The following is a 14,629-nucleotide window of genomic DNA, read 5'->3' on the forward strand; positions in this document are numbered from 1 at the left end:
TTCACAGAGCCAACTGTGGCGACTCAGCCACATCAGAGCAGCGACTCTGCACATTCAGAAGACCGCAACGGCGGCAGTTTGCTGAGACAGGTGCCTCTAATAAAAGGGCTAACAATAAGTGGCTCACCCCTTGAGCAGCTTATAGAGCATGCAGCCTAATGAGAACCAATCCGCACTGGAATCGTAGGCTGTGCCCTTGGAGAGGACTTCGGGCGCCATGTAACCATGGGTGCCTCTGCAGGGGAAGACACAACAGGCCGTCAACGCTCACCTCGAAACAAGCAACAATGACGCAAAGAGAGAACGGTGAACAGGAGGGAAAACAACACTCACACGCTGGCATGGGGCTTCTTTTTGGAAAAATCACACGCCAGGCCAAGGTCGGATATCCGCACATGCCCATGTTCGTCAAGGAGGATGTTGGCCGGCTGTAAATCAAAAGTGCGGTCATTTAACAAAGGCTAAACGGATGCGCAAGACAAAGAGAATGCACGCAATGCTTTTCAGCCGTTCCCAGGCCAGTTTGTTAAATATGACAGAATAAACTGCCAGGACACACTATGAATGCGAGAAGCCAGGAGAATCCGCCACAGTGACCACGGCGATGGCTACGATCGGACGTCATCGATAAGAATGCCCAGGAGCACCCTTGGTGCTCTTCAGGCTCTGAAAGAAACTTCTCGACATCTAACCTTTCAAAGCACAAAGTGCATGACAGGAACCCCTGCAGATTTCTCGTCACATAAGAAATGGCCTTAGAACTGAAAGATTCTGAATTCCTAGAACACTGCTCCAATAAGGACAGGTTGTCAACAGCAGGGTGAAGTGAACAGGGAAGGTAACAAAGTAATGTAAATATCCCCCCCAAAAAAAACTACTGCATTAGCAGGATCCCACTCCTATTAAAGAAGTGGGCTGTACTATCACTCTGAATGTGGAATAACTGCACTTCAAATGACAGTTAAGTGCTCCAGCAGATCTGATTTGGTTGAAAGAGTTTTGCACGTCAAAGCAATCAAACTCACAACCTCGTGCTTGCTGGCTCAACAGTTTTAGCACAAAAAGTATTTCACAGATTCATCATACAATTTGCATGCACATAGACGGCAACAGCATTATTAAAAGTGTCTGTTTACAAATTGAAACCCTGAAATGCATTTGTTCCTTGATGGCGCTAGACAAGGAAAGTTCAGAAAACAAGAAATTCAGGATACTACATAGCTCATTTGAAAACAATCTTTTTTCCCTTCTGTCATTCCGGTGCTGCAGCAAAAAAAATTTAGAGCTGCTGCTAGACCAGATCCCGATCGGCATTTTTCACTTGCCGGATTTTGCTAGATGATGAACACGCTTGGAGGGAACTGCACAAATCAAATATAAATTGAGCATCTAATTTACGCTAAACCGTGCGATCTCGGGAAGAGCGCGCATAAGCAGTAACCATTCAATTTCAGAAAAGGTGGCAATGTCACATAATACAGCCATACATTCAAGCTTTCTTGATGATGACGATGCATTTTTATGCCGCAAGGACATCTGTGGCCAAAGAGCGCCATGGCAGAAGGGTTTTTCTTCTACTCAAGGTGGGGATGAAGACCTATTTCCCAAGCACTCCACAGAAAGAAGCCGAGCACCAGACCAGGGGGAAGCTTGTACCCATTGTTATCACCGGTGGGTACCCGGTGGCACTGGGGATCGAACCCTACTCCTTACGCATGCGAGGCGGATGCTCAGACCACTAGGCTACCACTGCGGTCCATTCAAGCTTTCTTCAGGACTTATGTTGCAATAATAAAGAGGTTCTGTTCAAATAGTAACTCAGGGGGGTTCTATTGCCAGTGAAAAGCTTGGATCTTTTGCACACATTAATCAGACTAGCCAACACAGTCAATAGTACAGACAAAAGGCTGCATCTCTTTTTGTTTTTGCAACTGTGATGTGAAACAGATACCCAGCCCTTTCCTATCCATCAACAGTGCAATCAAGACCAAATAATGCGTATTAACAAAGCCAATGCATGTTCCAACATTCTCTCAAGCTGAATGGAACTACTTTACTTGATCACATCTCCAGTACCCAGGTAACAATTACCATAAGCCACTCACACACTGTGGTCTGAAGTGTACGAAGATGCCCCAGATTTTATATGTCCTTCAGCTGCTCCAACGAAATCATCGCTGTCTAGAATTTAAAACTGCGAATGCAGGCTGTGCTCGGGGCCCAAGGTGTGCCTCCTCACCTTGAGGTCCCGATAGACGACGTATCTCCGGTGCATGTGCTCCAGGCCCAGGATGACCTCGGCCGCGTAGAACCGCATCTCCTGCTCCGTGAACACCCCGTGCTGGGAGAGGTGGTAGTGCAGGTCCCCCCCTGCACACAGACACACAGGCGGCAGCAGCACCACACATTCAGTGAATGCACACCAGCTTTTGATGGAGTAGTGCTGTTTCACAGTATGCAATAGAAGACCCGTCCATTATTACTTGTAGAGCAAGCCATGTTCCACAAACTCAGTCCCATTTAAATTTGACTGCATACTGTTAACAGCACGTGCGCAAACTAGCGTTGCCAATTTGTCTTGAACACTGCATTTAACTGAACAAATTAGATACAGCAGATTCTCATTAATTTGAACCTTTAGTTGATTCAAACTGACCCTTCGATCTGATTAGCACCAAATGCACTAAGGGCAGCACACATGGGCAAAAGTTTTTGGTCCTCTCTGAATTTCAATCATCAGAAATTCGTTTTATTGAATATCATTTCTGTAAAGCAAAGCTCAGCACATCATATGTGAGCTGCACTGAAAAACGGAAGTCTTACTGGCGGGTCCAACTATGTGATGAGCAGTTTTGTAGGAGGGAGACTCCTCTGAGCATAAACGGTAAGGTCCCTGCCATTAAAGCACTCTCTTTAAAGCGCAGTTGCAGAGGTTATAGAATTCAAAAAGCTCAAAGGGATAGAATGTGTAAATGGGTGTAAAGCATGCAAAGTCTTTTTAGGCTAGAATTCTAAATGGTGATGTAATCACTGATTTAAACCACAATGGCTTTCAGACTTCTCCGCAGCGCATAGTGCCAAGTGAGGGGCACACGATGACATCATCAACAGTGCCAGAACATTTCCAACACCGAAGCACTTGCTTTGAAGGAAAAAAACAAAACAATGCCACCAAAAGCAAAGCCCACAAAGTGTTGTTTAGTGGCATCCGACAACGCGCGGCAAGGTTTGAGTGAAGGCAGAGCAAATATGAAATCTCCGCATCCGTGGTGCCATTACCGAGCTTCACCACGCTTTTCTGACGCTGCAAGGAGAAGCATAAGCTTTAGTTGCCGATTATATCACCATTTTAGAGGCTAACACAAAAAAAAACTTTGCACATTTTACCAAGAGCCTGTACAGATTTGAATTCTTGGATATCATGGAATCCACCAGGTGCCATGTGAGAATGGGAACTGTCATCCCAGCATTAGAAAACATTAGAAAACATGATAAAAGGGAAGAAGGTAGCACAGTGCTGCATTCCACGAGCTGCACACGGTACAGCAGCCGTAACCAAAATGGTCACCCCCTTAGCTGCAGAAAGACAAGTGTCGGAGCTCTGGAAGGATCACACGCTTTCCTAGCTTTTTTTTTTCATTCAGTACCCCCTTCCAAACTCAATGGCAATGCAGACATGAGACTCATAAAATGGCGGGGCTTACCATTCATAAGGTCCAGAATAAAACAGAGCTTGTCTGGTGTTTGGAATGCATATGTCATGCACACTATGAAAGGACAGTCTTCCTGTCGGGGCAAGTGAAAAAGAACTGCCGTGAGATGACAGGAGTACCCCCCTTTTTTTTTTAATGACTATAAATATTAAACAACCCTGAAAAATTACAGCCTTCTCTTTCTAATGGTCACTGCCTTTTACAATGCAGTTGAGCCACTAAAGGCCTTCTCAGGTGCATCATGGTGCAAAAAAGGTGCGTCATGCAACACTATACATTTAAGTAGTTCTCCTCACCATCCCTACTATACAGTCACCACTGCCAGGCTAAACTGCAATTTCTATGTGTGAAACAAAATCATACGACTTCAAGTGAAAGTGAAACACACAGACAGTACCACTGCTTGAAAAAGCTTGATATAAACAGCATATAGCAAGTCTTGATGCATCTCAAAAATGCTGCATTAGATGCTCACAAACGGTGGAGTAACTGCAGCTGATCGCACTCAAAGCCGCTCATGGTACTATCACACAAGCAACTCATTCACTGTATACCTGACTGACCTCAGCAAAAGCAGTAGTAAACATGACACAGATGAAAATCATGAGATATTCACAAGCTCGCAACAAAAGAGAGAGAGACTGAGGTGGCAAGAGCTGCTGACTACTCACCCCCGTGCTGACTAAAGAAAGCATGATCCTCTCGTTCAAGGCTAGCGTCTCTCCAACCTTCATTTTGATTCGCTTCTTGTCTAAACACTTCATCGCATACCTGCACAAGGAAGGAGACCAACGTCACTCACTGCTCTATAATTTGCAATGCGAGATCCCAAGGCATGTCTAAGTACAGCCCCGATAGTTTATGACAGAATGAAAGCCTTCCAGAAAGCTCGTTTGAATGTTCAAGACATTACCCCTGAAAAAAAAACACTGTGTTCACAATTAAGTGCTTGAGTGAACCACTAGCCGCCTTCATTGCAGTCAGCTGAAACGAGAGCTATGACTGCTCCTGTTCTCAAAAAAAAAAGAAAAAGAAAACTGGCAGGTTAGGGACGGTTACCAGGACATGATAGCACCATGCTACTGAAATGTAATTTTGTGAAGACTGTACACATCATCTTTTTGCCATAATTCTTTAAAATCAAACTCCAGAGATGTTCCAAGATGTAGGTACTTCAGCGATTATTACACTGCAAGACTTCTGTCTCAGTCCTGACCACTTCAACCAGACCACAAAGATGTGGAACATTTTATTTCTGCGCAATACGGTTTTAAATTTACCATTCCATGACCTCCGTACTAGTGACTGCAATAGGTAGCATTAATTCCAACGCTCTCCGACCATGAAAACTGATACCCGCTCCCCACCTGCTCAAAAGATGAAGTAAAGCCTGCTCTCAGTCACTGTTTGCAACCACTAGGTTAGATATACAACAGTGCACGACCGTTTTGCAAATAATGCAGATGGCATAAAATTGTTATGGCTCGGTCACTGCCATTGACTGCGCAGCCCAGCTCCGTTTTTAGTTTTTTTGCGGCATATTTTAGACAAACAATTTGTTGTAACAAAGCGAAAGGGCCTTTAAAAGATGTAATGCAGTTAATCAACAAGATACGCTCAAACAACCTGTAACAAAAAGAGTGGCTCCAAAAATACGATGCCACTCTCAATGTATTGCGCTCAAAAAGAAAACACACAGTTGCACTTAACGGTACATCAACATGTTAACAGCAGATTAGGCTACCATAAAACAGTACTACATATGGGTGAAAAATTTCAAAATGGAAACAGAGGTCACAGTTACAGTTACAGCTACACCTATCCCAAAACTATTTTTCTTACAGCTAAACCTCATTTCATTCACTCCAGATTTTGACGCCAGACGTGTTTTACACCTGCTGAACTCATTCCCACAGACTCAGTAAGCCTGTTCTAATCAGGTGCTCAGAAAGATGGGATGGCTTTAAATGGGATGGCTGGGCACAGTGTAAGGGCAGGGCATGAGAAACTGTAGCTCAAGACAGGCAACTGAGGCCGATCAAATCATATACCATGTTATGCACTGATCCACAAAGGACCTGTGGTCGGACATACAGTGGTTGGAGAACAGCAATGTTCTTTATCTGTCCCTCTAATTAGCACTGACAGTGCTAGCCCATTACAAGGGCACTCAAAACCAAAGTGCCTTGCAGGATGAGTGTCCACACATCATAAGCTCAAGGAGCATTTTCATATACACCACAAGGTACTGCATGTCTATGCAGTCGAAAAAGGGTGAAATTTATGTGCGTTTAGGATTTCTGATATCTCAAAATAAAACGTCAGTAGTCGCAATGCCCGAGAATTGAGTCAGGAACAATAAAAAGAACCAGTAAATGTGTACCGCTTGAAGGAATAAACCACTGACCAAACAAAAAAATTATACCACTCCAATGGTTTCACTAACTGCAGCACAAGACATTTTCTGTGGCTGATAAAGGCTGGTTTTTAGCATCGGAAAAATGCTCACTTCACCAAACCGAATAAATTGTGCCAGTCACGGTGGACCAATGTAACAGAGCCAGCTAAAGGTACACAGATGGGTGACTCACATTTTTCCAGTGTCCGCCTTACGGCAGCCATAAACTTCGCCAAACCCGCCACGTCCGATTATCCGGTGCACGCTGAAGTCGTTCATTGTCAGCTAATCAATGAAACAAAAAAACAATAGTAAACCACGCAACATCATTATGCATGCTGTACATAAAAGGAGCTACCTGTGACCCAGCACAGAACCAAAAGTGTAAGTGAGCAAAGGCGTACCTCCTGGGCACTGTACAAGACCAGCAACTCAAACTTTTGATCGCAACTTTTTAGAAACAAAATATTTGGACTCTATATTATGCTTAGTAATTTCAGACGTTGAATGGCCTTGCAGTTAGGTAAGCTACCTCACTACACTAGAATAATCATGTCTCTTTCTGTGCAGTAATACATAGGCCAAGGTGAAATCAAAGACACTCCTTGGGTGTTGTGCTTAGCCTTGAAGGAAAATGCATCAGCAGCCGTGCTGAAAGACACCGGCTGGTCATAGTTCATTACTTAAACCAGTGCCCAGGGAAGCGAGAACACAACACAGCAGGTGGAAAGCATGTGTTGTACATTTGAGCCTTGATACATTACTGGCTATATCAAACTCTTCTCAGAAATATTTTTAACAAACATATGCAGTTTTTGCTCCATATACAAAAAGCAGTTAGTCATAAAACGGATATATCAAACTCTCCAGAACAAAGTAAAGCCTGCTCCAATGGCAGGCTTTGCCACGCCACGCAAGTGGCTGGTGGTGGTGCGGCAAACATCTGAGCACGCCATAGTTCACACTTTAATCTCGCACGTGCCAAAATCACCACATAAGGTATAGCAGCGTGGAATGTTGTAGTCTTGCGGCAACCGTCCTTCGGTACCGCTGTCTACGTCCCATCAGCTGACACAGAAGTGGTAAAAATGCTGGTAGCTTTCGTTCTGGTGTACCACTTCCTACACGAACAGTGCTGTGATGCGGGGAAGCCCCTCCAAGCTGGCATCTGGCGCTGTTTTTTCCAGTCTCCAGAATCGCCACAAGCGCCTTCAAAACAACGCTAAATCTTCGGAAAAGATTTCTTTCTGCTCTATAGTAAGGGTGGCCTGAGCTGCTGTCCCTTCACTGGCTAAACTGAATTGCTCTTGTGTGCGTCTGACAAAATTTCATATTGTGAATTTCGGCTGCATGAACTTTTACAATCTTTTACCTGTTCGCTATAACGAGGTTCAATTGTAGCATGTGTTAAAAATGTTAGCTGGCAACACTCCTGAAACCGTGCCCAGTGACACCTGCCATGTGAAAGCAGTCCTCGAAATTACTCTGCCATAAAATGTCAGTTACAGTGCAGCTGGTATCAGCAAAAACAAAGTATAAAAAAAAATGTACATACAACTTACCTGAATATTAAGCTCGAGATTTTTCCACTGGCAAAACCTTGTATATTTTTCACTGCAATGTTGAGAACAACACAAGACGATGTGGAGTTACATCATTTCAGCTTAAAGCAACATCTGTAAATGACTTAGCAGACAAGGATAGAGAATTGAGAGGTCTGTTACAATACACACATGAAGAAAGCTAACAGCCACTAAATTCGAGGAAAACATCGATAAATGCTTCTATTTTCCATTTTAATTTGTGAAGCTGATGATGGGGAAGTAGTAGTGCAACAATTTTTTACCTAAAATATAACTGCCTATAAATCATAAAAAGAAAATACTGTAAATGATATAAGTTGCCTTTGTATGTTGCTTAAAGGGCCTCCAGTGGCCATAAAAATCATAATTACAGCGTAAGCGCATTTTCTAAACACTTAGCGTGTGTAATGCTTGCAACGTGCAGGCCCAAATAAGATTCCAAATAAGAATGAGTAATTACTCCCTTATTACAAAGATAACACATCTGAGCAGCTCATCCACTAAGCTTTGCCTTGTATGCAAACTTTTTTCAGGGATATAAAAAAACTTGAGTAAAGCTTAATATTAGTTTCCCACTGATACAACAACACAAAGACAATTACTCCATCATGCAGAGGCAACCTATGATTTACAACATAACTCAATCACTAAGCAGGACAACCCACTTACACAGCATGAACACTTTTTTCCTCACTAACCCCAACACTACAACTCAACAGGATGTCAAAAGCTTATGACTGAAAAAAGCTCCAACAGACGACTGGAATTCGTACAGCATTTATGCTAGGGCCACATACTGATCCGCTTGCAATGAGAAACATTTGGAGAAAGAGAAATGTGACCAGTGCAAATGGATGCAAGTTACAAATAACATAAACTACGAACTGCAATGGTTTGAGCCAAAAATGAAGGGAGCAAAACATGAGCTCAAACTGATGAGCAAAGCAGCGTTAGTAGGCAACCAGTTCCAGCAAACAGGCAAGCAATGCCGCAGAACAGGAGAAGCAAAGGCAACACACCTTTCAATAAACTTCCTAAAAATATCGTCCCTTAGGAGGCTGAAAATTTCCTCGATGTAAGGCTGGAAAGGATGAAAAAAGGACAGTTGGCTGGCAGCAGAAATGGACATTAAAAGCAAACAGTGCACACAAAGGTGAAAATGGCATGTAGAGTGTAAAAAAACAGTTGTTTCCGGAAACACCTACAAGGAACGCACATAACAGCAACAGCTACTTGATTAAGTCCTCAGAATCTGATTACAACCTCTTGATCTTGGCAGTGTGCTGTACCCCACAAGTTATTGGAATGTGATAATTTTTAAGGTGGGGTTAGACTTTAGAAGGAATAGTCATAAAATATGTGCACCAATAATATAATTCTAGACGTATGATGATACAATAACTGATGAAACTTGGCACAAATAATGTGCAGAAGTAGTAGTAACAAAATAGTCTAAATTTTGCCCCCCAAAAATAGCCCAATTTATCTTTATTTTTTTTTTACAAACATTTGCCCCCCTTTTCTCGGAAATGGCTCGTAACACAGTGGTGCCGTGCAGAAAGGCGCATTTATGTTACAGAAGTGAAACGAATTATAAGCCTAATAGCAAAAACTACAATTTCTAGAATTTTTTTCACTTCACTTTCATTGAAAATGATTTTTATAAAAATTTCAGAGGATGCTAAGAATGACTGCATGCCTCAACACTTTGCTATCAGGAACTTGAGTTCTGAGTACCTAGAATTGTGCCCACCACACTTCACATGCATACAGATACATTCTTGCACAATAAAAGCACCCCTGAATAAAGCTGTTCATGTTTCTTGAATGATTAATGTGACTGACGATATAACCCACAATCCACATTATAATAAAAACCCTGGTGGGACAAGGTCTGGCTGGCATTTCACACAATAGAAGCTTGGTTCTATAGAAGATTGGTTCTTGGTCACGTTGGCTCAACTAATAGCGAAGTCCTCTGACTGGGACAACATAGTGAAGCAAATCAAAATGACATGCAATTAATTATTAAATTACGCATAAAATAGCTCACACGAACACTAATGGACATTCATGACGTCTTCTCTCTATTCATATTCAAACATCACAAAAGTTCTGGATCACAGCCAAGTGGTCTCTCAGTGTCTTGTACAGCTTATTCTGAAACTAACTGCTATAATCGAACTCTAATTTAGTGCTTCTTTTTTTATAAAGTAATAAAGCTTGTGGAAAAACTTACTCCTTGAAAAAGTTCGCTCGGACCTTAAAAAAAGAAAGGGCAGATCCAACCGCATGCCAACGAAAGACCTCCCCGTCTTGGCCTTGGAGCCAGTGCAGGCAACCGCATCATTACGCAGAGGCCAAGGCCTCGTACCCCGTCCACAATTATTGCTCCCAGAGAGTGACCCAGGACATGCGTGCACGCAGCAGGCACACAGCAATTTCTCTTGCACGACATCTGACGTTCGCTGCTCGCACGCCCACCTGTCCCAACATGACCAGGTTTCGCTCGGTCTGGCATCCGCTTTTGGCATGAACAACAACAACAACATAAGGCCACGTGTGCGTCCCATGTCAAAGGATCACGGCCACATAAGAGGCCACGAAGAGGTCTCTGAAGAGCATTCCTCACACTGAGCATATGCATCGAAAGGCAAAAAGCCGAGACTTTAAACGTGCGATGAATTTGGAAACAATCCTTACTCTGGCATGAGCTTTTGCGTTCATAAACGTGCTCATTTGTGCCCTTTTTTTGTTGCTTTTTTATTTTCAACCTCATGAGTGACACAAACTGGAAAAACCACACTTTTAACTGTGACCAACAGCAGTTCCACGGAGGACATTTCACAGAGGAAGGTATCTGCAGAGACTAATCACTCACGGGCTAGGCCCAAACAAGCTGCATCCTGTGGTCACCGCTAGCAAAGACAGCTTTGCCGATTGCACTTAACTGTCCCCACACGTGTTCACACTGAATGCAGGTCCCAAACTGAGACAGTGCCTTCAAGAAAGCGCCGCCACCTTTTGTGTTACACCACAGGTCTTTGAAATACAAGAACTACAAGACGTATGCGTTACAGTGCCAGCCTGCATTCGAATTCCTTGACAGAAAGGCTTACCTGAAATAAATTAACAGGAACTTCGTTCCTCATGAGGTACTTTTGGACGTGGCCTACAGACTCGAGAGAGTAATTCTGTTGGGCACAAGGGCAAAAATGGAGAAAAAAAAATAAATTACACAACTGAAGACAGAGTAGTCAGCCACAGCTGTTAGTTACGGAGCACACAGTTCCGAATCATAGGATAATGATCAATGGGAGACCTGCCCGCTTTCGCAGTGCATGATATTTATTGCTAAATGTTTATGAAGCAAGTCAACAGTCATCGTGACTAAATAAGGCATAGGGGAATTTTTTTTTGTGTCTGGTGTTGATCAATGGGAAATTAGTAGATTAATAATTTGTTACTAAACAGTGGTGTTTAATTACCACCTCTAACTCTGAATGAAGACATAAAAAATGGTGTACCAACATCAGTGCATAGAGCAAGTTAAGATAAGGAACAGTACTACTACCATACACTCGCTCTAGAATGTACTGAAAGGCAGGAGGAGTTTCATGACTGCATTACCCATGACCCACCTTAATTAAATTAGAGGGACACTTAAGCTTTACTTTTAAGGGTATGAAGCGATTTCTCTTCACATGCAGTCCCTGTCCTTAATTCATATTCACATATTTATTACAATTATCATAACACAGTTTCCACAATCTTGTCTTTGAACTCTTCTACATTGCAGTTTATACACATAATGTTGCTTCTGCATACACGCACACACACACACACTGATAACTACTCACTGCACTGCACATACAGTCAGATGGCCACAAAGGATGGTTCCGCACTGAGAAAGCTTTACATTGCTCACATGCCATCTGTGGGAGGCAGCAGCTCAAATCATCGCAGGAGTTTTCCAATGGCTGCCGTATGACGGCGCCACTATGCCATGTCAAGAAAAGAAGATGTGATGCGGGTTTCTTGACACAACGCCGATGACGCCTCTTCCACTGACCGGAAGCCCTAACACAATCGCTTTAATAAAAGGGTCGATTCCTACTGCAGAGAATAATTCGCTGAATTTTTGGAGTTAGCAAAGACTATCCCGATTACATCCCTATGTACTAAGAGGGGCTCAATTCGCCAGTAACTACACTCTGTGCAACAGACACGAATGGGATCGCACATCCCTTGAGCCGTGCAGCATTCCAGCGACTCACATGAGTGTGTGAGAGGAGTTCTTTCATGATGTAGTTGTCGTAGATCTCCCTCGCTGCTGTCCGCCTTTCTTCGGCCGTCTCCAGCTTCTCGTAGCGTTTGATCTGCGCAGAATACAAGGTGCCCGTGATGCTTCTTTTCATTTCACACATCTCAGCCAAGGTCCTTTTTTCCCATATGCTGCATCTGCTTGTTTTTCACAATCACTGTCAGAGTTCCAGCAGCTACCAACTGCCAGCTATATGTTATCAGCAACATTGGGAGTCACGTGAAGCCAGTGCATCAGTGCGTGCATATCTGCAACCCAAGCCATACCGGCGGAGATGAGCTTAACAAAACACAAGGATGAAGAAGGCAGCGAGTTGCTCATAGTGGCCTACAAGAGGCTGAAGCACTTGGCCACTCAACTCTTTAATCTGCTGACTGTTTCATTCAAGCAAGGTTAAAGCTAGAATACGCATCATCAATATCGGACCCTGCACAACTCACTTTAGTCTATGCTATAGAATCTGTTCAGAACCGGTCAGCTCGCTTCATCCTTTCCAATTATTCTCGCATGGCTAGTGTTTCTTTAATGAAAACTAAACTTGGTCTGACTAATCTCGCAGTTCGCAGAAAAATTTCACGCCTCAGTTTTTCCACAGCATTTTCTTTCATAACGAGACGCTAAAACAGGAATTTTTTTCTTCTATACCATCATACGTGTCATCACGTGTTGATCATCCGCATAAAGTTTCCATCCAAACTTGTAAAACGAATGTGCTTTTTAATTCTTTCACACCGAAGACTAGCACTGTGTGGAACCACCTTTCACTCCATATCGCCTGCATTGAAGACGCGCCATCTTTCAAGCCACTTATCACCAAGCATATCATCGAACACGTGTCTGCATCATGATTTTTGCCTTTTTTGCCTGTACTTCTTACTATGTTTTTCTTTTTCTTTTTTCACCCACCCCCTCTATAATGTCCTGCGGGCCCTGAGGGTATTGTAATAAATAAATAAATAAATAAATAAATAAATAAATAAACAAACAAACAAACTCTCTGAGGCACTTTGCACACAGTTGCGTACACAACAAACTGGCAGCTTTTTCTCAGGGTGTGCTGTACTTAGCAGTGATTTCGTTATTTCAGACAAATTCAGCATCCTTAATATAGCAGAAAGTGTTCTCTTTTATGCGAACTAGCGAACAGAGCAAATAATTTTTTCTGAAATAAATACACTCGGTAGCACGCCCTATGTCATTTTCATGCAGACAGACTTGGCCACCAGTAATAATTAATACCAATGCATTTTTTTTTCTAAATTCCTAGCATCATATGCACGTTCAAAACAGGAAGTGATTCCACGATCCAACAGGTGTTCATACGACAAACCTCACAAACCTCACATTCTGATGTTGCTTATTTCCAATTGCTGTGACACTTCGTACGAAACTTTGTACATGTACAAAAAAAAACTATAAATGTTGTTGTTATGCAATCTAAAACTATAGAACTGCCCGGTGGCTCAGTGGCTATGGTGCTCGGCTGCTGGCCCGAAAGACGCGGGTTCGATCCCGGCCGCGGCGGCTGAATTTCTTTGGAGGAGAAATTCGAGGCCCGTGTACTGTGCGATGTCAGTGCACGTTAAAGAACCCCAGGTGGTCGAAATTTCCGGAGCCCTCCACTACGGCGTCTCTCATAGCCTTAGTCGCTTTGGGACGTTAAACCCCAAAAACTAAACCAAACCTTTTCCTGAAGCCTGGATATACTGTACAGGTGGTAAAACAATTGTTTAAAATTTAAGTAGCAAGTACTGCATGAAAGAGTTAACTTCACTAAACCTAAAACAATAGAAGTATAGGAATATTTCTTTAAAGCAGGCATTTCTAGCATAAAAAAAAATTACTCAAAGTGCAGGGTCCAGAAAAAAAAATGTCAGCCTTCAAGGTTAATACAAAACCAAAGATAGACAGCGCACAAAAAGCTTCAGAAATTAACATATATAGCTGCCTGTGCACAACAATACTTGACAAGTGGGGTGTCATGACCACAAGTGGCATAGCACAGTCGCACAGTACTGAAATCAAGTGCTGACCCATCTTGCACCCTCTTCACATCTTGAAAGAGTTTTTGTGGTAATGGAATTCTTCTACATACCATACCTATAGAGGCAGTCTACAACTTTCACAAAGCTCACTCACCGATAATTTACAAAGTTCTGTACTTACTATTTAAACAATTCCATGAAGACCTCTGAATGAACCTTCATCAGTATGAGGTGATTTCAAGCAACATGCCTTCATCTGACCACAAATTAACATGTTTCTCACTATGTTGTCTCTTAAAGGCTTAGATTATGGACATTGTAAGCGTAGCTTGTATAAAAAACTTTTCCAGCAAGAATATTTTTACTAGTTTCAAAACACCAGTACGTTCATAACGTTGCATATCACCAGGACAAAAGCTACAATAAATTTTCACACCATGAAAAGATACCTAAATATATTCTCTTGGACTTCAATAAATACAACAACTGATATACTGCGACCACTTTCACAACTGCAGGCTATGTTTTTTGCTGCCATTACTTTATCTTCCCTACCAATCCCTTAAATTTAGCAATTTTCTTTAAGAACTACAGACAGCACATTTTTGCTTGCGTGTTTTCTTCTT

The 14,629-nt window shown here is 42.6% G+C and overlaps 1 protein-coding gene across 1 annotated transcript in view; it reads right to left on the reverse strand.

Moving 5' to 3' along the window:
• The window catches only part of Gprk1 (G protein-coupled receptor kinase 1), a 112,719-nt gene that overhangs the window by 9,633 nt on the left and 88,457 nt on the right, over nt 1-14,629 (reverse strand). The window contains exons 4-13 of the mRNA XM_089573285.1: nt 11,972-12,073; nt 10,814-10,888; nt 8,714-8,775; nt 7,674-7,725; nt 6,305-6,396; nt 4,385-4,484; nt 3,705-3,786; nt 2,240-2,370; nt 334-428; nt 128-235 (exon numbers count right to left, since the gene is read on the reverse strand). Of these exons, the coding sequence (XP_089429411.1) occupies nt 128-235; nt 334-428; nt 2,240-2,370; nt 3,705-3,786; nt 4,385-4,484; nt 6,305-6,396; nt 7,674-7,725; nt 8,714-8,775; nt 10,814-10,888; nt 11,972-12,073 (899 nt within the window). The remainder of the gene's footprint in view (nt 1-127; nt 236-333; nt 429-2,239; nt 2,371-3,704; nt 3,787-4,384; nt 4,485-6,304; nt 6,397-7,673; nt 7,726-8,713; nt 8,776-10,813; nt 10,889-11,971; nt 12,074-14,629) is intronic.

The sequence above is a fragment of the Amblyomma mixtum genome, chromosome 2 (genome assembly GCF_055824585.1).
Source record: "Amblyomma mixtum isolate Tamu chromosome 2, ASM5582458v1, whole genome shotgun sequence".
Classification (NCBI taxonomy): Eukaryota; Metazoa; Arthropoda; class Arachnida; order Ixodida; family Ixodidae; genus Amblyomma; species Amblyomma mixtum.